At 36.5% G+C, this 26,991-nt stretch overlaps 4 protein-coding genes and 1 non-coding gene across 5 annotated transcripts; 2 read left to right on the forward strand and 3 right to left on the reverse strand.

Annotated features, from left to right (window-relative positions):
• Positions 1-1,427: 1,427 nt before the first annotated feature.
• Positions 1,428-3,151, reverse strand: LOC125201417 (probable E3 ubiquitin-protein ligase RHC2A). Its single transcript, XM_048099510.1, has one exon. It carries the CDS (start codon positions 2,959-2,961, stop codon positions 1,786-1,788), a length of 1,176 nt encoding a protein of 391 aa, XP_047955467.1. The 5' UTR covers positions 2,962-3,151; the 3' UTR covers positions 1,428-1,785.
• A 13,985-nt stretch (positions 3,152-17,136) lies between these two features.
• On the reverse strand, positions 17,137-18,718 carry LOC125191607 (putative glycosyltransferase 7). Its single transcript, XM_048089003.1, has 2 exons — positions 18,317-18,718; positions 17,137-17,925 (listed from the first exon to the last, which is right to left on the reverse strand). Exons 1-2 carry the CDS (start codon positions 18,716-18,718, stop codon positions 17,137-17,139), a joined length of 1,191 nt encoding a protein of 396 aa, XP_047944960.1.
• A 981-nt stretch (positions 18,719-19,699) lies between these two features.
• LOC125191617 (putative glycosyltransferase 7) lies at positions 19,700-21,450 on the reverse strand. Its single transcript, XM_048089013.1, has 2 exons — positions 20,944-21,450; positions 19,700-20,350 (listed from the first exon to the last, which is right to left on the reverse strand). The coding sequence occupies exons 1-2, from the start codon at positions 21,448-21,450 to the stop codon at positions 19,700-19,702; spliced, it is 1,158 nt and encodes a 385-aa protein (XP_047944970.1).
• Positions 21,451-23,172: 1,722 nt separating this feature from the next.
• Positions 23,173-25,323, forward strand: LOC125216627 (glycerol-3-phosphate acyltransferase 5-like). Its single transcript, XM_048118384.1, has 2 exons — positions 23,173-23,869; positions 24,158-25,323. The coding sequence occupies exons 1-2, from the start codon at positions 23,312-23,314 to the stop codon at positions 25,082-25,084; spliced, it is 1,485 nt and encodes a 494-aa protein (XP_047974341.1). The 5' UTR covers positions 23,173-23,311; the 3' UTR covers positions 25,085-25,323.
• Positions 25,324-25,728: 405 nt separating this feature from the next.
• TRNAV-UAC lies at positions 25,729-25,801 on the forward strand. Its single transcript has one exon. It is a non-coding gene; the product is annotated as a tRNA-Val (tRNA).
• The last annotated feature ends 1,190 nt before the right edge of the window (positions 25,802-26,991 follow it).

Here is a 26,991-nt window from a genome sequence, read left to right on the forward strand (position 1 = left end):
ATAAATGGGAACGTGACATCCTTGTCCCAACTAAGGTTTATGTGATTAACGAGATTTACCTATGAAGGTAGAAATTCTATAATACCCAAGTTAGATGTAATATGCTGAATGTGAATTCTTCATCAAATTCAGCAAAAATGTGCAGTTACAAGTTCTCACTGAATCTTCTCAATGACCCAAATTATTTTTATCTTCATAAATGCTCACAGAATTTCAAAAGGATTCAAACTATCTGAGAGTTGAGAATGCAGAATTGGGTAAAATATATCAAGAGAAGAGAACTCTTCTTCTGAGAGAGAGAGAGGAACAAATCAAACCCATTAAAAAAGAATAACACTATACCCTACTCAACTAACCATGTATCATCAAATTCATCATGCATCACTGGTGACATCAATCAGTTAGGTATGCATATAAAAAATTTGGCAACTGTATATTCATGAACTGAAAGCAATCAACATATAATAGTAGTATAATACAGAGGCATATCAACAGAGTATTTGAGCAAACAGCAGGCTGCAAAGAGACCCAGAGATGTCTTCCTAAAAAGGTTCAAGACTTCTACTTCAACATCAAAAGATTAAACGAAATCGCACCAAGGGATATAAGCAAAGTAAGATGAGCTAGTCATGTGTTGTGACTGAGGCTGATGGACTAACTAACCAGAGAGGTAAGACAGGCCGAAGAGAGAGTCTATAAATCGGATAAGATTCATTCCGACTCTGATTTTCGTCTGAGCTGAAACTATCTTCTAAGAAGTTAGAAGCAAGGATCAGAAACTTAACAGACCTGTAACAAGACATTGATCATTCACATAGGAACTCGAAAAGAGTTCCCACCTTCGACCATAACATCAGAAGACCATTGCAACTGGGAACGGATGAGTCCAATACAAATCCCTTCAAATAAGGCCCGTGATCGACTATCATATTCTAGGTGCAGTAACATAAGCAGTAACCAAACTTGGATGATCAAATAGGTAGTGTTTCTTCTCCTATGTATAAGATGGTTATAGAAACAGACAGATAAAATAAAATGCAAGTCTTTTAAATAGCACACCATAAACTGAAGAAGATGATTTTAGAAACAGATGAATCAAATTTGAATGTATACATACTCACATAGCACTCCAAAAGGCAAAAACTGAAGACCATTATGACAGATGTATCAAGCAGAGGTCAATGAATAACATCATGCCGAATACATTACCTTCAAGAACAGCAGGAAACATTCAAACAGCACACAACAATGGTAAATTCACAACATAGGCAGATCGCAGAAAAACGCAGTATGATCCCAGCATTCATCAACTTCATTGAACTTGAAACATCAGTTACCAATTACCAATACTTAACATGTTTTACATCAAGATATCAAAGAGACCATAGCATAATTCAAGAATGTGCTACTGCAATGACACAAGCACAAAAGAAAAAAGTTCCACTTTCATTGAGGTTTGTAAGCGAACTTAGATATTTTAATTCACAAAATCTCAAATAAAATAGCATTACCAAAGTAACTACATATTGTGCAAATGCTACAAAGTGAGGCAAAATAAAAAAAGGATTCTTGAATTTAGAAAGCAATTTGATACATTGAATGGATACTAATCCTCTCCCCATTTCAAAGAAGCCAATTCAATCACGAGAGGCCTTTGGATCATGGAGGGTTTATTACCTTTCCACAATCCTTCACCACATTCTAGTTCAACATTTGGAAAACTCACCATCTTCAATCCATCCAAAACTCACCATCTTCAATCCATCCAAAACTCACCATCTCCTTTCACATCCATTCATTAGTTTCAGAACCCCATCCTCTACGCAACCTCGACCTCGTAGAACTAAATACTGATGACACCGAGCCACTGCCGCTCCTCCTACTCATCCTAGAGTCGGAGCTGGCAGTAGAAGTCGAAGATCCACCTCTGCCAAAACACGCAAACAAACGATTCAAGACTCTCCTCAATCCACTCCTCTCCCTCGAAATACTACCTCTAGAACCCCACGAAATCCTCCTCGGTGCCCCATTGTTATTGAAGGCCCCATCCATCTCCGTGTAAACCACCGGCAACTCCCTCTCTCCCCCTCCCCTCCCGCCCGAAAACCTTCCCACCGCAAACCCGCCACCGGGCAGTCTCCATATCGTCAAGCCAACCGTCTCATCATCATTCCCAACCTCATTCGCTCGGTTCCCTTCACCCACATCCTGACCAACACCAGCACCAACACTCTCACTGTCAGTCGGCAGCTCATGTCTGCACACGGGGCACGAATTTCTCAGCGACAGCCACGGCATAATACAATCTTGATGATACAAATGCTTGCAGGGCATCTCGCGAGCCTCACCCCCAACCTCAAAAGCCTCTTTACAGACAGCGCAATACGACTCAATATCCACATGATCGTCGGAGATATCAATCGTCGGCATAGACTCGATGGCAGCCTTCGACGCCGGCGGATTGCTGTCGATTCTCCCAATCCCATTAGTCTCAATTTGAGCCAATTGATCCAGCAACCTATCGAAACCAGAACCCAGCAAGAACTCCGACATACTAGCTGGCAGCGGCCGTAGACCCGATCCCGCACCATCGTCGTAGAACAATTCAAATCCTGCTCCGGCAGCTCCGGCGGCAGCTCCGCCGCCGCCCTCATTCGGTCCGCGAAGAACAATAACTGGATTAAACGGCGAGCGATCGCCCCCATTCCTGCGGCTCCGTCTCAGCCTCGGGCTAGACCCTGTGGCGGATCCGGACCCCGAGCCGGGGCCCGAATCAGGCGTCCGCATCATGTACATCGCCGCAGCGGGGAAGCGGCGGCGGCGGGAGTCGGAGAGCGAGGATCTGTTCGGAGCCTCAATTTCTTCGACGAATCCACTGCTGCAATCGGGACAGCTGACGGAGCCCTGGGTCCAAACCCTCACGAAGCGGTTGCATCTGTAGCACCAGTAGGTTGAAGACATCGATTTGCGCAGAAAACGCAAATTAATCAGAAAGAAAGAATCCGGTTTCAGATCTGAAAGATTGGACTCTTTCTCTCTCAAGAAATCAGTAAGCGAGAGAAAACATTGGGAGGGAGGAGAGAGGGAGAGAGAAAGGGGCGAGCTTGAGGTTAAACCAGAAACGAAATGGATTTGGGGGAGACGAATTGGGGATTACTATATGAGGGGGGCAGTCTACGGTAAATAAAGTGGTGAGGGAGGGGTATATGTGGTATTTTATGTCGGGATGCTGGCTTTTGATCAACGCTTTAAATGCGGACACGTGTCGGGTTGTGGAAATTATGCTTAATAATTGGGGTTGTGTTTTGGTGATGCTTTCATGTTTGATGCCTTCAAGATAGAGTGTTTCTATTCTATGCAAAAAATAAGTTCGTCTTTTAATAACTAAATTTGGACTTTCTTTAATAAGGGAAAAACTACTAAGTTTATAACTTAATGAATAAAAAGAATTTGTGTTCGGTGTGAAGAGAGAAAGCTATATTTGAAATATTAGAGAATTCACCCCAAGGGGAGCGCCGATGTGGATGCCCGTGGACGGTCGGTGCTGGGCGCTGTGACTCTGGGAGGGCCGCGGAAGTGAGGATCCGCCCGTTGCGCACTTCCTCATGCGACATTGGAGGCGGGTCTACTGTGAATGCTCATAGAATACGCACAGTTAGATCATAGTATTATGTTTGGGCATGTACTCCTCCCGTCCCATTAGAAATGAAACTTTAGTTTTTTGGCATGAGATTTTATATAAAGCTAATGAGAAGTGAATAAAGTACTAAGAGAGATAAAAAAAAATAGAGATAATATTATTTTTATTTTAGAAATGTTTCAATTTTAATAGGATAACCCAAAAAAGAAAACATTTTATTTTTAATGTGGGACAGAGGGAGTATATCATATTGTGAACTAAAAGTTTAAACAAATAATAACTTCATGCAACTGTTTACTAAGAACAAAAATCTTTCTTCTAATAATCAGGTTTATCACAATAATTCTACTTTTGAATTAGGTTTTTATTCAGAATAATAACATTTATTTATACATAATTTTTTTTAAAATAAGAACAATAACTTTAGGCAAAGTAAATAATATTGATTTTGCATAACACATTTGAAATATCTATCAGGTCCAATTACAAAGAAATATTGTGTTCTTTAATAGAGAAATGCATTATTATTGGTCATAAATATTAGTCATAAATAATGCTCCCTCTAAACTCATGTACCTTTCGTTGTTGCTGGTTCATTACATTCTTACCAGAACTCGACCTAAAACGTTGGGTAATTATTTGGTTAGATGAGTTTGAAGCTATGAATTTATTATGTCGCATTCTTTATCAACCAATTTGGAAACCATGATTCATGAATATTGGAAGTTCAAGTATAATGTATATGGACTTCAGGGACTATTTTAGCATTTTGTTTACTTGGATGGGCAAAGTGTTTTTATTTCATATACCTAATTGCTAGTGGACTTCGTTGTGTTGTTGTAACGTTACGAAATCATATTTTTATAAACTCTTAATGTTATATAGAGTTGCACAACAAGTGATAGACTCATCGTATAATGTGGTTAAGGAACAAACTAAGCAAATGTTGTACTCCCTCCGTCCCACTTTAGCAGTCCCGTTGACTTTTCTGCCCTCTTTTTGTAAAAATGATAGAAAATAGTTAAAGTGGAGAAATGATAAAGTAAGAAAGACAATAATGTAGATAAGACTCTTCTCTATATTATTCTCTCTCTTAATTTACCATTTCTCATCTTTAACTATTTTTCATCATTTTTACAAAAAGATGACAGAAAAGTCAATGGGACTGCTAAAGCGGGCCAGAGGGAGTATAAGCTCTTAATGTTGCATAGAGTACCACAAGTGATAGACTCATTGTACAATGTGGTTAAGGAACGGACCAAGTAGACAGACGATGATGGGCAAGTGAAGCTTTGTAAAGCATTAACTGGAACTGGATTAATATCGAGAATTTTGATTGTTGGTTAAACAATAACCGACCATATTTATTCTAATAATCAATCTTATTCGTCTTGATTATCGATTAACTGAAAACTAGCTAATTGATTTATAACCCATAAAAAAGCAACTCTTATTAAATCTTCTAAGTCACAAACTGAGACACATAAAAAATAAATAGATTATAGAAATATGTAAATATCAGAAAATACATACTAGAGAATAGATATGGAAGATGCTACTTAGGCCAATAAAGTCAATCTTTTAGCTGGAGTTACAAGATGAATCAACTTTTCGTTACCTGATTTTATATGGTGCACATTTCATTGAAAAAACTGAAAACTGAAAAAATTTATGAATTTATAAAAATTTGAAGTGACATCCAACTCAAAAGAATAGAATGAAATATATATATATACAAACATTTAAAGCAACTAACTATAGAAAAAATGATATAGCTAATAAAGTTTGGGAATTTTATTTCAACATTGATAGTCCTTCAAAAGGAAAGTTATAGGTTAGGTCTTTATTTTATAAACAAAGTTGAGTACTGAGTGGTCTCTGAATCAAAGGGCACAAAAGTATGGTTACTAAAACTATGGTCCTAATTTTTCCTAGCAATTTCACATGATTTTGTGGTGTTTGTTTCTACTTTTTGTACCCATCTTTGCTACCCTAAAAATCTAGCCTTTTTATGTGGTTTTAGTAGATATACATACACTATATTGGGGTATGGAAGTTAGATATATCTTGACATTCGAGTCCATATTATAAACTTTTTAAATGAAAACTAGTGGCTTTAAGGATATTTATGGGCGTTAGATGTTTATATTAATTCGAAATTTTGTACTCCTGTTAAGACTAATTTCGATTAAAAATTTCTTGCTAATGCAGCAATAGAGGCTGGAAGAGACGGTTGGCCTATACGACTATATCGTCAGGGGAGGCTAATTTTCCTTTAATATCTGCCAAAAACATCATCATCTTCGCACGAGCATAATTGTTTTTTTGAGAAAATGCCAAATGATATTATTCAATTTAAATTACTCTTTATAAAATATTAATTGTCACAAGAGTTAAACTAATTTCAAATTTCAAAATTTTCGAATAAAACTAATTACGTAATAATGATTTAAAATTTTATAGTTAGCATAGATTTACTAAAATATTCTTAAAAATATTCAGAATTGTAGATATTTCCTTTTGGTAGGTGATTTAGGCTTAACTACCTAGCCAAATAATGTGTAGAAGTTGTTATGAAACGAGAATAAATACAAACAATTAAAAATATTAATTTTTAGGAAGTCAAACCACCATCAAACTGTACAAGAGTATATGATTAAAATTTGATTAACGTGTCATAAGGGATTAAGGATCTTGATTCTGCGAATTATTTATATATAGAACAAATAAGAATTGTGACAGTCTACCTAATTATTAATTAATTTTAGTTGGGAAAATCTGTGGACTGTGGCTGCTTAAAGAGGTCGTTAGTTTGATAACTTTGATTACCGTTCGTAATTAATGATTAGATTACTGATTAGTATGAAAGCATCGACTAACTAGTCACGGATCTCATTTGGCGAATTAATGTAATTTAAATTTGTTATATTATTAGTTTAGGAAATTTCAATTTAGGTTGCTAAAGTAGTAGTAGTACTAGATTCTATCTTTATTTTTATTTACTTGAACTTAATTATATCAAATAAAATCCAAGTCAAATGTCAAAATTAAATAACTTCGAAATGAACATAGTGAGATGTATAGGATTTGAACGTCGTCAGCCTGCGGTGTATTTTCCACTTGCCTTCTATGACGCTTTAAATGCAAATATTCAAAAATCTGGAAATTTAGTCTAACTATGATCTACTATAATGTAATTTTGAAAATCAGTCAAAAAATTATGAAATTTGAATTTATTCACAATCATCTCAAGGTAAAAAAAATCAAGCCACCTAAATATAATGTATTGTCGATATTTCAACTAAAATAGTATCGTTTTTTATCAATAGACAACACAGTTTAACTCATCGATAATGACATACATCTATAATTTTTCAAGCAATTTTTCCTATTGCATATAGTATGTCTAATTAAAAAATGAAACCGTTTTTAACCATTATATTACTTTTGGTACCTCAGTCCACTATATCACTCCATTTGGTTTCTTTATTTATATTATAAGAACCAACTTAAACTAACAAACATAAGATTATCGAAGTTGATTAGATTATATTATCTTAATTACATATTAAAGCATAATATATGTAGCCCACAAGAATGGAACATTTTGGACAGCCTTTACTAAACAGTATAACAAAGTTTTGGGAATTGGTAGAAGCTTTTGAGCTGTAACGTATTTTATGTTAAGAGAAAAGCTAAATTAAAAGAGAATCAATTAATTAATCAACGGAGAAAAGCTAAATTTAAAGAGAATCAATTGATTAATCAACGCTTCAAATTAAATACGTTTTCTCTCATAAACAGACAAATTAAACAGAATGATTTTGAGTTGTAATTTATTCGATTTGCGTTTTATTTTTCAGAATTTGTTTAATCTCATATATCACGTGAATCAATATGAACTTTAAAATATCATGGAAAAGAAATAAAAATCAGTCATTCCAAAAGTTATGATCTGGCACTGTTACATGAAAAATTTTTGTATTATTTATTACTTTAAGATAAATTTTTTTATCAATTGTATGTTCAAAGGCAACAATTAATTAATATAGTATATCAATTATCAAGAATGACGAGAGTCCAAATAATAACAAAATTGGCACAATTAAAAAACACATTAAAATATCAATACAAAAGGTAATTAAAAAACAAATTAAAGAGCAAATTGATAAATAAATCATAAATCAAGGAAAATGGTTAAATTCTGGTTTATTCCACACATTTGAAATAGTACTAAATTGTAAACCCGGAGTTTTAAAATTTTGCAATGATCTCATTCGTCTCTTTTTTCAAGAAATACACAATGACATGGTAGTTGATTTTAAACAATTGGAATCATTGTGGCTATGTTATGAGTGTTAATTTCATTTCTTAATGTGATAGCACATCTTTATAGTGGGTGGCGTGTTTTAAATCGTGTATTTTGTTAAGAAAGAGATGGATAAGACATTGCAGAACTATTTTCACAAATGAAGAACCAACTAATAATAACGTTTGAATAAGTCATCATAAAAATATGATAACTATAAAAGCAATAAACAAAAATCCTGGAACGATAAGATAGTAATTTTATTATGGCAAAAGAATCATTCAAGTTAATTGTAAATTACAAATTTATTTTAATTATTTTTATATAGAAAGCAATAGTGATATCTTATATAAAAGGAATGCTGTAGTGGCAACTTTGGACCATACTTTATTTGATAGAAAATGACTAAAGTGGGAAAACGAAGTAGTAGTGGTTGACTAATTATTTTGTTCTTTTTCATGAATTGAATAATCAGATAGCTTGCTTGGAACATTGACCAACCTTCCTAGACTTGGCATGATGTATAGGAGAATGAATACAAGGAAAATATTGGGCATTGCTTTCTTCACAATATGAATAAGGTTTTTTACTTTTGGGTCCACATATGAAAAATAGATTTTTGCTAAAAGTATATATCTATGAATTGATATATTAATTTATTGCAATTTAATTGTAAACTTCTTTAAAGTCGGATCTAAAATTATCAATTTTAATGTTGCAATGAATAATTACAGCGATTTGGAGATTCGAAGTTCTAGCAATTACTAGCAGGGAAGCGGCAACAATTAAACATGCTTATCTATACATATATAAAAGGGGAGTTTTGAGGGAAATTTAAGTAAATGAGAGATGTTTTTTAGGGTAATTTAGGTAGCTGAGAATTGTTAATGCCATTAATACACGACTCTATCAATATTGTGACAATAATGTTACAAAGACTGAACCTCAAATGACTCTCCACTAATACACGACTCCATCAATAATTAAGAAATTAAGATAGTAATAGTAACGATTAAAATTTAATTAGGATAATTAAACACTATTAATGCATTTAATATCCAGAATTTATGCAAAGTTTATTACGAGATGCGTGGGTTACTTGGAATACAATGTGCCGAATTGCTATCATTTAATTTTCCTATTTAAGAAATTTTTGTCTATGATCTTTCATTATGAAACTAAACATTAGATAAATTTCATTAGTTTTGATGATATTTACAAAGATATCATTTTTATATATTAATTTTAAATGAAATGTGAGTGGAATTAGTTAGTGGAAGGTGAGACTATATTACCATTTATGGTAAAAGTGAACCGAGACTCTTATTCGCGGACGAACTAAAATGGAAAAACGAGACTCTTATTCGCGGACGAAGGGAGTAATTTATAAAAATGATATTGTATTCAAAGAGTCATATTCCGACCGAGAAGAATGCCAAAGAACACTAAATTTCTATAAATTGGACCATTTGGAGCAGTGAAATTCACTCACTCACCATGTTTCACATAGGTTTACCAGGATAGAAACTCTCCATTTCGTAGGAACTATGAATATTGGTATTTGGTATCTAAAAATTCACTCACTCACTACTTTATTTTTCATAGATAGGCGTCTGATGTTCCAGTTGCTCGAGTTCTTGCAAGAGGAAGGGTCGAAGGCGAAGAGTGAGCTTCTCAACCACACGAATTCTCTACCGAAATGAAGATATTCTTAAGGGTGTGTATTATTTTTTGTGTGTTTGTAGAATATATCCGGCAGACAAAATACAAAGAGAGCAACGGTTTTCACCAACAAAGAATAATAAAGAGAAGAGAAGGGCTGCTTATTTAATGTTGAAGGTGGTTCCGAGAGCTAAATTATAGGGATATTTTCCTTTTTGAAATTAAAATTTTATATATGTAATGTATAGGACGGTTTTAGAGCTAGATTATAGATTTATAGGGATATTTTCTTTTAAAATAACAAATTGTATACACATATAATATTGGAAACGGTTTTTTATGACAAGATACTTTTATTTATTTATTTTATATATTTCTTATTCCACATACATTTCTTATTGGAAGTAATACTATGCAGTATTTTAGGGAATAGAAGCATTTTCGGCCAAACCTAGCAATTAATGCATTTATAGTGTCGGCATGATTGTTGGAACAAATTTATTTATTATATATACATTTTTCAATCAAGGCATAACATATGAAGCCGTGTAATCTTATTGGAATTAATTGACTATATTTTTCGTAAGATCATAGAGTTCAATTGACTCTATTATTATTTTATTTTGAATTACGGGTAATTTACATAAGAAAGTTTTTTAAATCCGGAAAATATCCATGCCCTTGAATTTATCATGTCACACTAATAATATTGTCATTTTGTAATTTATTCTTAAAACATATTATTATATACCCAAACTTTGGATGACTCAATCTCAGTAATTAATAACTAATCCGAAATTTTAAAATTTTAAATATGATAATTAAGTTGTTAGAAATTATAATCAGACTTAAATGTTAAATGTCTTGTGTTATATTTAATAGAGATAAATCATTTGCTATCTATCCAACTATGAAATTCAAATATGTATTCTTTAAAATTTAATCACAAATTATAAAATCGTATTAATGAATTCATTTAATAATTAGAAATTATAGTACTAATTTAAAAGGATAAAATACAAAATAAGCATGTGTCTAATAATAAATTAACTTATAATATTAAATTAATCAAGATTTTGAAAAGAACGCGGAGTTAGAAGTTTTAAATGGTGATAATATTTTTAAACATATAATATTATACTACTCTCTCCGTTCTATAGTAGTGGAATTATTTTGTCATTTTGGTACATTCTATAGTAATGGATTCGTTTCCTTTTTTAGTAAAAAGTCAACCCATTTCTAAAATTAACAATTTTCATGTAATGATATTGTTTATAATTTTAGTTAATTAAATTACATTCTTAAATTAATATTTTTTAATTATTTTAGCTCGTGCATAGCACGGGTGTAATACTAGTTGTATAATAAAACATTAAATTTAACATGATTAATGTATAAGATTTTGTCTCTTTATTAGTTTGAAACATATAGTTAAATATCTCAAAATTACCTAATAATACTAAATATATTTGAAGGTATAGGTGTACCCCTTATTTTCAGCTGGATCTACTAAGGTTATTATTAGTATGTTCTCATTCATGACATTTTAGCATTATTTTTAGTATAATTAATAAATTATCGAATATATATAGTACTTATTAGTTTAATTCTTTATTATTGGGTGCATTAACAATTTTAGTGAAAATTTAGTAAAATAGATATACACGGAATCGGTTTCAAATAAAAGAGTCGGCCCAATAATGTGAAGAAATAGAAAAGATTCAGCCCAACAAATTCTATGATTCGGCCCGAAAACTAACAACATACATAATATAAAAATCTTGTGCAAGTCGAATGTAGTGAATAATTTATCTGAGCACAGTAATATACAGTGGCGGAGCCGGACAATGGGGTCCAAACTAATTTTAAAATTTATTGACTGTGTTCAATTCTAACGACACGAAAATAGTTCGAATGTGGGCAATATAAAAAGCCACGCGTAAAAAATAGATAATGAGAAAATAATTGGCGAATTAATTTTTTAGAGAAAATAATTAGAGACCATCTTTGATGGTAAAATAGGTATATTCCCATTCATAGAACAAGTTCCAGCCAAAAGGAAGTCAAAGAATAGGCCAAGAGGGACACTGGAGACCAAGCCTATCCCATCAGTTAACAAGGAAGCAATGAGAGAATGTCTCCTGAATCAGGTATCAATATTTTTCAACTCACATTCCTATCAGACATTTGTAATGTCATCATTTAGCCATTCATTCATTTGTACATACATAATGCACATATTATTCCAGCAATCAAGGCTAAATGGCCAGCCAATGCAAGCAAGGAGATATATATCCAACAAGACAATGCCAAACCTCACCTAAACTCCTCTGACTCACAATTTGAGGCTCTTGCAAGTTCAGATGGATTTAAATTCCATCTAATTAGCCAACCAGCAAACTCCCCAGACACAAATGTATTGGACCTTGGCTTTTTTAGGGCCATACAATCACTATAAGATGATAAAGTAGCCACCAATATAGATCAATTATTGGGTAATGTTTGGAGTTCTTTTGAGGAACTCACACCACAAACTCTGAACAATGTTTTCTTAACATTGCAAAGTTGTTTTAGCAAGATCCTAGAAGTGCATGGGGGCAACAACTACAACATACCCCACTTAAACAAAGAAAGGCTGAGAAGGACAGTGGGGCTTCCTACATCACTTGAAGTTGAAGAAAATCTGGTATGGGAAAGTTTGGAGTATCTACTACTCCCTGAGAATGATGTGGGTGTCTCATATTGTTGCGAAATGAGCTCTACGCGATCGAGAACAAGAAATGAAACGACGCTCTAGGAGTTACGTGGTTCGATCAATCGATCTACGTCCACGGAGAAAATTGGGGAAATCTTATTGATTCACTGTGATGTGCGTGAGGCAGTGTGTGTGTACACTCAAGGATCAAGAACGCTCAATCTAATCTCAAGTCGAGCTAACTCTCTCAATCAATCTGTGAACTAACTAACTAGTTTCTCACTTATGGTAAAGCTTTATATCTCAACTCACTAAGAAGTGGTTACACACTCAACAAACTAACTGAATCAAGAACAAAAAGAAAAATGCAACGGCACCCAACGGCTAGTTGCCCAGCAGCTTTAATTCAAACTTCTCGAAGTAGTTGAACCATCTCAAGTTGCTCGAACGACCTTGCTCTTGACTTCATAGCTCGATTATTGATCACATGGGCATATGTATCAACAATCTCCACCTTGACCACGTGAACCATAATCTCCCCTGTTTCTCATTACCCAGATTCATTCAGCAAGAAACCATCCCCACTAACTCCAAGCAATATTGAAACTTGGATAGTGGCAGTGGCTTTGTAAGCATGTCAGCTGCATTGTGGTCAGTTGAGACCTTGACCACTTGAACTCTCCTGCTTTGTATCTCATCCCGGATAAAATGCATTCTTACATCAATATGTTTTGTCCTCTTGTGGAAAACCTGATTCTTTGCCAAACAAATGGCGCTATTGCTGTCGCACTTGATACTCACAGTCCTTTGTTCCACACCAAAGTCTTGCAGAATCCCCTTCAGCCACATTCCCTCCTTCACAGCTTCAGTTAACGCTATATACTCAGCCTCGGTCGTTGATAATGCTACAACTGGTTGGAGGTTCGATTTCCAGCAAACAGCAGTTCCATACAAGTTAAAAACATAGCCCGTTTGAGACTTTCTATTGTCTCTATTTGATGCATAATCAGAGTCGCAGAAACCTTCCAACACATCTCCATCAGAAAATTCTCTTCCCTTGAACCTTAGCCCAAGTTCAGCTGACCCAACCAAATACCTGAGAATCCACTTGAGAGCACTCCAGTGATCTCTGCCATGATCAGCCATATATCTACTTGCCACACTAATTGCTTGGGCTACATCGGGTCTTGTACATATCATAGTGTACATAATACTCCCAACAATATTCGCATATAGGACCATGCTCATTTCTTTTCTCTCCTGATCATCTTTTGGTCTCTGATCGCAGCTCAATTTGAAGTGTGCTGCTAACGGCACTGACACGGGCTTTGATTTTTGCATCTGAAATCTTGAGAGGACCTTTTTGATGTAGTCTGACTGCATCAGTCTAAGCACTCTATCTCTTCTGTTTCTAACTATGTCCATGCCTAAGATTCTCTTTGCTGCTCCCAAATCTTTCATTTCAAATTTTTGCTTGAGTTCATCTTTCACAGCACCAAACTTCTCTCTTATCAGCTCCTGCAACTAGCATATCATCTACATAGAGTAGAAGATAAGCAACAACAACGCCTTCCCTCCTTTTGATGTACACACAGTGATCATATGTTGATCTCTGAAAACCACAACTGATCATATGCTCATCAAATTTTAAGTACCACTGTCTGCTACTCTGTTTCAAACCGTACAGACTTTTCTTTAGTAAACACACCATCCCTTCACCTCCTTTCTGTACAAATCCTTCGGGTTGTACCATGTAAATGGTCTCTTTTAAATCACCATGTAAGAAGGCCGTTTTAACATCTAGTTGTTCTAACTCCCAATCATGATGAGCAACGAGGGCCAACAAGATTCTGATCGATGTGTGTTTCACAACCGGAGAGAAAATTTCATTATAGTCTACACCCTACTCTTGTGTAAACCCTTTAGCTACTAATCTAGCTTTGAATCTGATTGTTTCCTTTTCTCCCACCTCCACCTTCTTTTTAAAAATCCATTTGCAACTCACAAGTTTCTGGTTCTTGGGATCTTTGACTAGGATCCATGTGCCATTCTTCAACAGTGATTGTATCTCCTCATTCATTGCTGTGAGCCATTTTTTCCATTCACTGCACTTCATTGCCTCCTTATATGTGGATGGCTCTGCACACTCAAGTGCTTCTGCCACACATAGTGCAAAAAATGACATATCATAGTCATTGAACCTAGCTGGAAGTCTTCTTGGCCTGGGCCTGAGAGTCCTGTGATTGCTCTGATGATCAGCTCCACCTTCAACTGAGTGATCTCCTGCAGTACCTTCTTGATCTATTTCGCTCTCTTCATTCTGAGCTTCAGCTTCAGCTTCAGATTGGAGCATGATCTTTGTGTAGTCATTTTGATCAGCTGCTTCTAGTTCAGCTTTGCCAGCCAAGTAAGGCATGTTACTTTCATCAAAATCAACATCTCTGCTAATCAAGACTCTCTGATTCCCTTCATCAGTGCACCAAAGTCTATAACCTTTTACTCCATCCTGATATCCCAACAATATACACTTAGCTGCCCTTGGTTCAAGCTTTCCCAACTTTATATGTGCATAAGACCTGCAGCCAAAAACCTTGTATCTGCTATAGTTATCAAGTTTCCCATACCACCTATAGTTTGGAGTATCGCCAGAAATAGCAGAAGATGGGCAGCTATTGATCAACACAGCTGCTGTTGACACGGCCTCTCCCCAGAACCTCTTTGGCATTCCAGCTGTGAAGAGTAAGCATCTCACCCTTTCCAATAGAGTCCGGTTCATTCTCTCAGCAACCCCATTTTGTTGGGGGTTGCTTGGGACAGTCTCGTGCCTTTTAATCCCTTTCATTTCACAGAAATCCATAAAATCCTTAGATAGGAATTCCATCCCATTGTCAGTTCTTAAGCACTTCAAAGTAGTGCCTTTTTTAGATTCTCTCTCAGTGTGCCATTTCTTGAAGGTTTCACAGGCTTGTGATTTCTCTTTCAAAACTGATACCCAAACTTTTCTAGAGAAATCATCAATAATTGACATGAAGTATTTACCTCCTCCAATAGAAGTAGTCTGTGAAGGTCCCCAGAGGTCGCTGTGAGCATATTCCATGGGTGATCTGGAACTGTGTATGCCTGCTGTGAATGGTTTCTTCCTGCTCTTCCCAAGAATGCACTGCTCACATATTTTCAGTTTCCCACCAGCTCCAATCTTAATAGTTTTCTTGGATTGCAACTCCTTCATAGCATTTTCCCCAGGATGACCAAGCCTTTTATGCCATAACATTCCATCATCACCTTGAACTGAGCAAGATGTTCCAGTGACTGTTTCTGCCATTAAGTAATACAAACTATTTATCCTCTCAGCCTTCATGATGACCCTAGTCTCCTTCAAAACCTCAAGATACCCATTCTTGGAACAAAAGCTGTATCCCTTTGACTCCAAAACACCTAGGGAGATCAAATTTCTCTTGATCTTGGGAATAAATGTTAGGGGTTACGGGTTCACAATCGATCTACGTCCACGGAGAAAATTGGGAAATCTTTTTGATTCAGGATTTAGCGGGGGTGTGACACTAGGGTCAAGAACGCCAATCTAATCTCAAGTCGAGCAATCTCTCAATCAATCTATGAACTAACTAACTAGTTTCTCACTTATGGTAAAGCTTTTTATCTCCTACCAAAAAGTGGTTACACACTAAAAAAACTAACGAATCAAAAACAAAGAAAATAACGGACCCAACCTAGTTGCAGGCCCTTTTAAATTCAAACTTCTCAAAGTAGTTGAACCATCTCAAGTTGCTCGAACGACCTTGCTCTTGACTTCATAGCTCGATTATTGATCACATGGGCATATGTATCAACACATATGACATAGGACATCTATTCAATGTTTTAGATTTGTAACTAGGCCACTGGGATCAAGGGGTTTACAGTATAAGCATCAAAATAGCTTGGTGTTTAGGATGTAAACTTGTTTTTTGGGGTTGTTGGGGGAGTTGGGGTTGGGGTTAGGGGATTTTATGTTTTGGATTTATTTTGTGATTTATTTTTGTGTTGATAATGACATTTGAGTGTAATTTTAGTGAATAATGGGGTAAAATTTTATGTTCAAATATGGCAAATTCTAAATGTGACTATAAATGTGGGACGGACTTTTATGGCAAAAAGTGACTATAAAACTGGGACGGAGGGAGTACTAATTTGAAAAGAAAAAACGAAGTAAGTGATTTGCGAGCATAGCTTTAAAATCAATTTTACTAATATTATAAATCTAATAAAATATGAATCTATAAAACATGAACGAATCTAAAATAGAAGAAACAAATTCCTAAATAACAAAAATATATGCTCCGAGACCCAAGTGGCTATCAAACTCAGTGCCTCGCCAATGTGAGACAGATATTTAGACCAAGTGCATTAGTTGTTTACATGTTTAGATTTGAATACATATAATATATATAGGAATTACGGAAATGGGTGAGGGGCCCAAGGGCCCCCTGGCCCCACCGTAACTCCGCCCCTGGTAATATATAAGTATGGTTGTCGTTTGTTTTACATTAACATTATTTAATTTGTTGCATAAACTTATTTGATTTTGAAATCTTAAATTATTATTTACATTGTTAATTTTACAAATAATATAAACATTTTTGATAAATCAAACTAAATATATTAGACAAAACAAATACCAATACCTGAAATAAACGAATTTAAAGAACACAAGTAAATGTACATATAAGGTATACAACATAACATCTTTAACGCTATATTTTCCACTGTTAATGAACCCTAATATTACATAGAAATATAAAAGCACGCACGGATCCCCTCGAGCCTCGAGATTCAATGGTCCACTTTTCGCTTCAACGCAACGACAGGCGACGCATCCCCTAAACCCGTGTGCACGAATCCGTAATTCCGCAAGACCTGATCATCCGCAAAATTGAGCGCCCTCTTCATCCCCACCGAGCACGAGTCCCCCTCGTACTCAGCATTATGCTTCCCACTGCACGGCTGGCACCCCGTGAAATGTGTCACGAACGGCCTCCGCCACCCGCCCTCCTTCGCTGCCCTCCCCCTCTCCGCCCCGTACCACTCACTCACAACCTCCGCGTGCCGCCTTCGCCCCTCCCCCCACGCCCCGTACTCGGCCCGCATCCCGTCGAATCGCCCCACGATTCCGTGCCAGTACCCACTCAGCGCGTACCGATTCTCCAAGTAGATCTTCTCTCTCCACCTCTTCGGTCCCTCGAGGATCAAATATATCAGCGATGATTGTTCATCGGCCTCAGGAAACATCTTGTCCTTGAACGTCGACCGCAAAACTCCCCCCCACTTCTCGTAACTCGGGCTTTTCGGACTCATCCCGGCCCACACGTCCAAAAACTCCATCGACCACCCGCAATTCCGTATAAAAAACGATCCCGCGTTCACCGCCACCCAGCTCCGGTTAACCAGCAAATCCGGCCATCCGTCAACCACCATGTTATAGCCCTCGTACCTCTCGAACGGGATCACAAAGTCCATATCCGTGATGACCGCGTCCGAGTCAAGCCAAAATAGCCACTCCACCTGCGGGTGGGCCACCATGGCAGCCCGAAGGGCCGCCAGCTTGACCCACACTGACCGCACCTATAATAATAACAATAACAATAACAATAATAATATTTCTTTCATTTCTTAATTAAAAGACTCCACGCATATTTATAATATTTTACTCCCTTCGTTCCATAGTAATAGAGGCGTTTTTCCATTTCCGTCCGTTCCATAGTAATAGAGGCGTTTTTCCATTTCCGTCCGTTCTATAGTAATAGAGTCACTTCCCTTTTTAGTAAAAGTCAACACATTTTTTTACACCTACTTTACTCTCTCTTACTTTTTTCTATCTTCATCTCTCTACCTTTTTCATTTTTCACTTTATTCTCTATTTACTTAATTCACCTAACACAATTTTTCTTAAACTCCGTGCCGAAAAGTTTTGCCTCCATTACTATGGAACGGAGGGAGTATATTATATGAGTACCTTCGGGTGCAGATGGGCGTTGTTGTAGAAGATGTCGTGGGCGTGGATTCGGCAGTAATCGACCTTGTTCTTGAAGAATCTGAGGAGGAGGTGATCTCCTTCGGGGTCGGGGCACGGGGAGGGCTGAGATCCGGTGACGAGGAGGAGGCGATTCTCGGGGGGTGAGAAGGCGGGGTGGAGGTGGAGCCAGCGGCTTCTCTTTTTGTCCCACTGGAGCATGGGGGTGTCTAAGGTGTATATATCTGTGGGATCGTCGTAGAATGTCGGAGTCGTTGGCTCTTGCAGCTGGCAGACTATGTCGGAGTTTGGATTCGGGAACATTGAGAAATGAACGGTGAAGAATAACCATGAAAGAAGAAGAAATAATACAGCAGCTGCTAGCGTTTGGAGATGTCTGCCCATTTCTTTCAGATCACAAGCGATATGGTTTCATATTTTAAATTACTAAGTACAAATTTTGATACGTCTTCCAAACTTGATTTTATTTTAATTAAAATTGTGGCACTCACATTTTCAATTAATTTGAAATTGGTCTGTGAGATTGGCTTTGCCTCTATCAATTTTTATACAAAATGCACAATTAATTGTGACGGTCGGTCTCGAACTAACAATCAAATTGGCTATTCATTAAATTACGAATTGGAAAACTTAAATGGAGTTATTATGTAGATTAATATCGATGTATAAAGTTGAAGTAGACAAACGATCATTAAGTTATGAGTATTTTTTGTTTAGGATGAGTGTGCATTCCTTCATTTTAGTAACCACCAATTGGTTAAAAGGTCCAAAATACATGAACTTTGTTTCACATGATCATAATGTTGCACATGAATTGAAAATTTTGCTATGAATACATGATTATTTTTTTTTATCCCAGCTGTGTCTTCTTCACATATATATAGTCGATTGAAATCGAAATAAATCCAATTATATCTTTTTCTCTTCTATTCTCAGTTATGTTGGATCAATTTAGGAAGCAAAGAGAAAAAAAAAATGGAAGGGGCGTTGAACGATGATTTAGATTATTAAAATTTTTATTTTTTAAATCTTATTTGAAACAACGTCATTTTATTTGTTATATCAAATTTTATTTTGAGTTTTTTATGTTGGATTTATAAAATAATTATGAAAAATTAAAACTTCCTAATTTAACTACTACTATTAATTAAGTTTAAATTAATTAAAATTTCATCATATTTCATAAATTAATAGAAGTAGTAATTATTGTTCAACAATAATAATGCTAATAACAACATTTAACTGAAATTTCCAATAGTATTTATTACCTTAATTACATGATTAAACATTTAACTATAATACCAATATCCAAAAGTCATGTGTGTCACGCACTGTACAATCGCACACATAAAAGTCTATTTGTTCTCAAATAAGGTGTTCGAAACGAGCTCGTTTCAAGTAACGACTCGACAAAGGTACAACAAGTGACGCATTCCCTAAATCCGGGTGCACGAATCCATAATTTCTCAACACTTGATTATCCGCAAAATTAAGCGCCCTCTCCATCCCCACGCTACAAAACCCCGCCACGTCATGACGCTCCCCACTACACCTCCCGCAAGCCGAAAAATCGGTCACAAACGGCCTCCGCCACCCGCCCTCATCCGCACACCTCTCCCTCTCCGCCGCGTACCCCTTCCCCACCACCTCCGCGTGCCTCCGCCTCAGCGCCGCCACCCGCCTCTCCAACTCCACAGCCTTCCCGCCCAATTCATCGAGCCCACGGCCCACGATATCGTTCCTACACCCGCCATTATTCTCCAAGTAGATCATCTCCTTGAAACTGGACTCCAAAATCTCTCCCCATTTTCGGTTGTTGGACATCTTTGGGCCCAGCCCGGCCCACACGTCCAAGAGCTCCATGGACCACTCGCAGTTTCTTATTAGAACAAGGCCCAATGTTAAGTCGGGCCAGCCATGGACAACCACATTGTGGGCCTCATACTTGTTGAAATCGATCTCGAAATCCATGTCGGTGAAGATGGCGTCCGCGTCGACCCAGAGCAGCCACTCCACCTGACGGCCCAAATCATGAAAGATATATGAACTAGATTAGGATATTGTAATTTAATTAAATAAAGTTGAATTTTAATTAGGTAAATAGCCATTTAAATCACAAGTTTGTTCAAAATCTGGTTTATCACAAAGTTTGAAATCTGCTAATTAAATTATGAAAAATATGTGTGTGTAATCCAAAGTCGTAATCATAAAGAGTTTAATCTTAAAATTGGATTGAGATTTCAAGATGAATTTTAATGTAAAGATACAAAGATTCCACCTAAAATTCGATCCACGGGATAAGTTAGAAAAATTGGAACTTTGTGATTTAATTAGCGGGTTTCAAACTTTGTGAGATTGACCAGATTTTGACAAATTAAACTTGTTGATTTGAATTGCTTTTTATCCTTTAATTAATTAATTAATGCAGACAAAAGAATACAAGACGATGGACCATAGCCTATGGCACCGTTAATATATACTCCCACTATCTGTGATTTATAGTCTCATTTTGATTTAACGCATGCTTTAAGAAATTTGGAGAAAAACAAGTGGAAAAAGTTGTGTAATCGTAGGTTATAATTTTATATATTAATTTTATAATGCTCAACCTGGGGATGGGCCATCATCACGGCCCGGACCACCGGCATCATGGCCCAATCGGACCGCATCCTCGGGTGCAACACCGCATTGTTGTAGAAGACGCTGCAGCCATGGATTCTGCAGTAATCAACCTTGTTCTTGAAGAATCTGAGGAGAAAATGGTCTCCCAGCCGGCTCGGGCAAGGCGATGGCTGAGAGCCCGTGACGACGAGGAGGCGATTCTCGGACGACGAGAACGTGGGGTGGAGCTTGAGCCAGAGGGCTCTCTTCTGATCCCAGTCGATCACGGGCTCGTCGATTGTGTATGTGATTGTGTTGTCGTCGTAGAACGATGTCTCGTTTGATTCTCGGCCCGTTTGGATTCGGGCCGGCACACGGGCTTGGGGGTCGCAAACGACGTCGGATTGGGGATTGGATTGGAGTGGCCATGGTTTGGTGAGGGTGAGGTATAGAATAAGGATTAGAGCTGATGAAGCAGCTGTGATCCATAGGTTTTTGAGATTAATTGTTGCCATTTTTTGTTATTTCTTGAGATTTTGAATATGTGATATGATGTTTGTTATGATTCTATTGTAAATTTGGAGGTGTTTTTTGGATTTAATTGGATAATTGGTAATTAGTTATGATGATTATTACTCTTTAACTAAATGTTCAAATCGTCTATTCAATAAATTACAAAGTGTTACGTATTTCATAAGAATAGCATATGATGGTTAACATATGATTTAAAGCAATAACCCCACATAAATAAAAATTTAACAGCCTAATTTGTAGTGAGACCTCCATCAAAGAGTGTTACCATAATGTTCCATATGAAAAGTTGAATTTATGTACTACTATTTATTAAATTAAGTGTGTAACTATAGCTTGTTAAAATGTACTCCGTAGTATACATCTAGTGAATCTGATAAATGAACAAGATTACAAGAAAAAAAAATTCGCAAAAAAAATACATTTAATTTGAAGGGTATTCTGCAATTGCATTTTAATGCACATTTAAACAACAAAAATACAAGTCGGATAAATAACACTCAACGAACAATTAGGAAAGCTTACCAAAGAGATGTTGATATATTTTTTTTGTAGTAATATGTCACTTTTGTGAATTTATATACTAATAATTTGCTAGTATAATTTATAAAAAAGACACCAACCAACCATTAAATTAATCACGTGGAATATTCTTTTATCCAAAATTTTGATTATGAAGAAATCCACAATTTTGATTATCATGAAGAAACTTAGACGAGAAGTGTTTTAACTTTTCTGATTATCAAGAAATGCACAAATTTCCAACCTAATTAAACCTTAAAGTGTAGCAAATTTAGATTTACACATTCAAAAGCAAATATTTCTTCTCAACTAAATTAAGTAAAGAGGTTTTTCTTAGCTACCTTTGACTCCGAAAATTCGTATGAAACTTCTTCAACTTTTAAAGGTATGAATGCATATTATATTTGTAAGTTAACTTGCTATCAATCTTAAATCAGAAAATACTATTGACAGTGATAGTAATCAGATTTATCAGATTTCCAATTTTCAGTTGCATACATGCAGTTTGTTCTAACATTTTGGAGAGGCTGATTTAGCAGTCGATTTTAGATCTAGTTGAAGAAATTTGGGTGTACTTCTATGGTTTCTTGGCGTGTACCATTGTAATTCGCCAGTAAAATTTACGGATGTATTCTAGGCGTGTACCAATGTATTTGTCTATATGTATTCTTTTATGGCTTATTATATACTAAAAGAAAATTCTATTTAAATTAATTAAGCTCTAATTATTAGCTGACCGAAGAGATTATATCAACTAGTCCATAATATCTGCTGAATTTTGTAATAACATACTATAATATTTATTTATTTATATAATAAAATTTTAATAATATAGGAAAGACACACGTGGAACAGCTTAGAATCACTCTTCAATAAAATCTTCTTTATAATTATATTTTCATTTCAAAATTAGCATTCAAAATTACGGCTGCACACATTAGTACGTGACCTACTTTTGACATACCCAAATTTTGTGTGGACACTTGGATTACTATAAATATTAAAGATTTCAATTCAGCCAAAAGTTGTTGAACTTTACGTTATCGAAATTTCTCCCTAGCTTACGTGGCGTGTAGACCCACAAAAAAAACTAAAACCCACAAAAAAATAAAAAAAGTTACAAGTTGAAGTTGTGTATAAATAATACCTCATGCAAAATAGTTTGTTGTAAACTGATAAACAGCCTTCTCTTTCTATTACACCATAGTCATATCCACCTTCATCTAATCATCGTTAAAATCAAAATCTCAATTTTGCACATTTTGTTGAAACATATTTTGAAACAAAAAAAAAATCTAAGTTTTTAGGGTAAAGATCAAAGTAATGGAGTCTATCATTGCTGAGCTTGAAGGGACGCTTTTGAAGGAACATGATGTGTTTTCCTACTTCATGTTGATAGCATTCGAGGCATCCGGGCTTATTCGTTTCGCGTTGTTGTTGGCCTTATGGCCGGTGATCCGCCTTCTTGAGGCGGCCGGGGGAGAGAAAATTGGGCTTAAGCTCACTATCTTTGTGGCCACGGCCGGGGTCCCCATGTCCGAGATTGAGGCGGTGGCGAGGGCCGTGTTGCCGAAGTTCTACTTGGATGACGTGGATATGGAGGCTTGGAGAGTGTATAGCGCGTGCGATAGACGTGTGGTTGTCACTAGAATGCCGAGGGTGATGGTGGAGAGGTTTGCGAAGGAGCATATGCGTGCGGATGAGGTTGTCGGGGTTGAGCTTGGCTCGAATCGGTTCGGATATGCTACTGGATTTGTTGAAGAAGATGTTGGATCTATTGGTGAGAGAGTTGCTTGCTTGTTTGGTGATGATCAAGAGCCTAGGTTGGGGCTTGGAAGGGCTAATTCTATTTGTGGATCACTGTTCCTACCATTGTGTAAGGTGAGTTACCCTAGTTTCGATTTTGATTTTGTTCGTGTCGTTTGTCGTTGTGTTTCGTATTTTAATTCATTAATACATGTGTAATATAGTAATAATATTGTGCATATGAGAGTAGTATAATAGGAATAGTATTAATCAATTGAGTGTGAAAATAGTCGGTTAGTAAATCCAATAGTATTGTTTTGTAGCGAATCGAAAAATAAAGAATTATTTTTCATGATTGAAAAGAATAACAATCATGCTGGTACGAGTACGAAAGTCTAACTAAAATTGTTGGTGAATTAATAGGAACAATGTCACCCACATCAAATCACCCCGAAAACGCTCGATCGCCACATCGTCCGGCCGCTCCCGGTGATCTTCCACGACGGCCGCCTCGCCAAAAAACCGACCCCGGCCACGGCCCTCCTAATCCTCCTCTGGATCCCCATCGGCATCGTACTCGCCACCGTCCGCATCGCCATCGGCGTACTCCTCCCCATGTCGGTGGCGACCCGCATCTCCCCGCTCCTCGGGGCCCGCGTGGTCGTCAGGGGAAACCCTCCCCCGCCGGCCTCGGCCTCCACCTCCGGCGTCCTCTTCGTCTGCACCCACCGCACCCTGATGGACCCGGTCGTCCTCTCGGCCGTCCTCCGGCGCCGCATCCCCGCCGTCACCTACTCCGTCTCCCGATTCTCCGAGATCCTCTCCCCGATCCCCACCGTCCGGCTGACCCGGATCCGCGACGTCGACGCCCAGCGGATCAAGGCCCAATTAGAGAAGGGCGACCTCGCCGTCTGCCCCGAGGGGACGACGTGCCGGGAGCCGTTCCTCCTCCGGTTCAGCGCCCTCTTCGCCGAGCTCACCGACAAGATCGTGCCGGTGGCGATGAATTACAGAGTGGGGATGTTCCACGCCACCACGGCGAGGGGGTGGAAGGCGATGGACCCGATTTTCTTCTTCATGAACCCGAGGCCGGTTTACGAGGTGACGTTTCTCAATCAGCTGCCGGCGGAGGCCACCTGCGCCGCCGGAAAAAGCCCTCACGACGTGGCGAATTATGTGCAGAGGATCTTGGCGGCGACGCTGGGGTTTGAGTGCACCAATTTCACGAGGAGGGATAAGTACAGAGTTCTCGCCGGAAATGATGGGATTGTTGCTGATCGGAAAATTTCTCCGGCCGGTGAAGTTGTTGAAGCTTTGAAGAAGATGGTCGGAAGTTTTATGCTGTATTAATTGATTTATGTTTTTGTATTTTTATTGTTTTGTATAATTAATAATTCTTTTTTTTAGGTGGGGTTGTTTTTTTTATTTTTGTTATCATTTTTTAGTTTGAAGGATTTTTTTTTTGCTATGAAGTGTTGAATAATGACTTGGATTGTGTAACATTTATATCTAGAAATTAGAGATGGGGAACTTTTCATTCCTTATTTGTAAATTGGCTTTGATAGTATTATCAATATTTTATTTTACTATTATCAATTCATTTTTATTATCTTGGAATTGCGTAGTTATTTAATAATAATACACAAAAGGATATTGCTATTTTTCTTCTACAGTATGTCTACGTGACATGAGTATGAAACGAGTTTAGGAATTACTAGTCTTCTTTGATTAAGATCCCAAATCCCTCAAAATTGAATACACAACTTACAACTCTCATTAGATTGAAGTACTCTCCAGAAAATAATTATTCTTAAAATCACACAGAAATGATATTAAATTGTAGTCTCATTCTAACTAAGGATTCTCGTCATGCCGGAGGTTCCGGTGCACACGTTTTCTATCTTTCTATTCACATTTTACCAAAATTGGTGTTTCCTATTATCAAGATTTAGTTTATCATTAAAGTTATATATCATTCGAGATGAAGCCAATAAGTTGCTGTGGTGTAGTGGTTATCACGTTAGTCTTACACACTAAAGGTCCCCAGTTCGATCCTGGGCAGCAACAACTGTTTTTACCACTCTGTTATTATTATGCTTCTAATCTCCATTTTGCAAAATCCAATTTCTTTGTAAGAATTTGTAAGTTTTGTTAACTTGATTATTTTTGCATCGTTTGAAAGGGTTTCTTGTGTAACACAATCTTTTGTCACATTGTCAAATGCATTTTTTCTAGACCAATAATATTTGTCGTTTTTTTCGTCATCTAACTAATCAATATATGTAACAAAATTTTCTATTCTCATCGTCGGTGTAACTAACATTCACGTTTTTCTTCTTCATATACTATATTTACTTGTATGACTTAATTGTCTTGTATGTTTCAAAAAAGATATTTGATTAACATAAATTGCTATAAGATCGATGATATCGACAAATTATCTATTTGTTCCATGCCTAATCTATCAACGAAAAAACTATCAATACCTTATTCTATGAGTGAAATTTGGAAAAGATAGTAAAGAAGACACTATTAAAGCTGAGAAAGTATTGATCAAACAATTCAATTAATTTCGAAAAATTCATATTGAATTGAACTAATATAAGCCCAAAAAGATGTGGAAATACTTTATTTTAAATTAAGAAGTTGAGGACTTTTTCCTTCAAAAGCAATAGTTTGTTTATTTGTTTCTTTTGAAAATGTCCTTCTATACTTGACTAATTGTGAGCTTTTAATCGAAATGGTATTTTACACTTATGTTTCAGTAAAAAAGAATCCTTGGAAATTAAGTCTTACTTCTAATGTTATTATATGTATATATCAAGCATTACTTTATCCAATACCAAAAACTAGTCTTCTCTGTAAAGTATTCTCAAGTGCAATGTTCTTTTCACACGACGAAGAATAAACTTTGGTATGCATAATTAGTACTAATACTTTTTACATTATAGTAATACTACTTTTAAGACCAAAACAAATTACTTCTAAATAACCATTCTTTAATGACACATATATAGCATCAATTATCAACAATCAAAACATATTACATTTTGCATAGCAAAGGGAGATTTATCGGAAAGCACCCCATTTGATGCAACCCATAAATTGGATCGCTCAAAACTTGGTTTTTACGTTTCCTTTTTTTTTACCGTTAATTAAGTAGTAGTAGTAGTATTAAAATTCTTTATTCCACATTCTAATCACACTCTACCTTGAATGAAGCTTGTACAATAAATATTTGTGTAGCATCACATCCT

The sequence above is a fragment of the Salvia hispanica genome, chromosome 1 (assembly GCF_023119035.1).
Source record: "Salvia hispanica cultivar TCC Black 2014 chromosome 1, UniMelb_Shisp_WGS_1.0, whole genome shotgun sequence".
NCBI lineage: Eukaryota > Viridiplantae > Streptophyta > Magnoliopsida > Lamiales > Lamiaceae > Salvia > Salvia hispanica.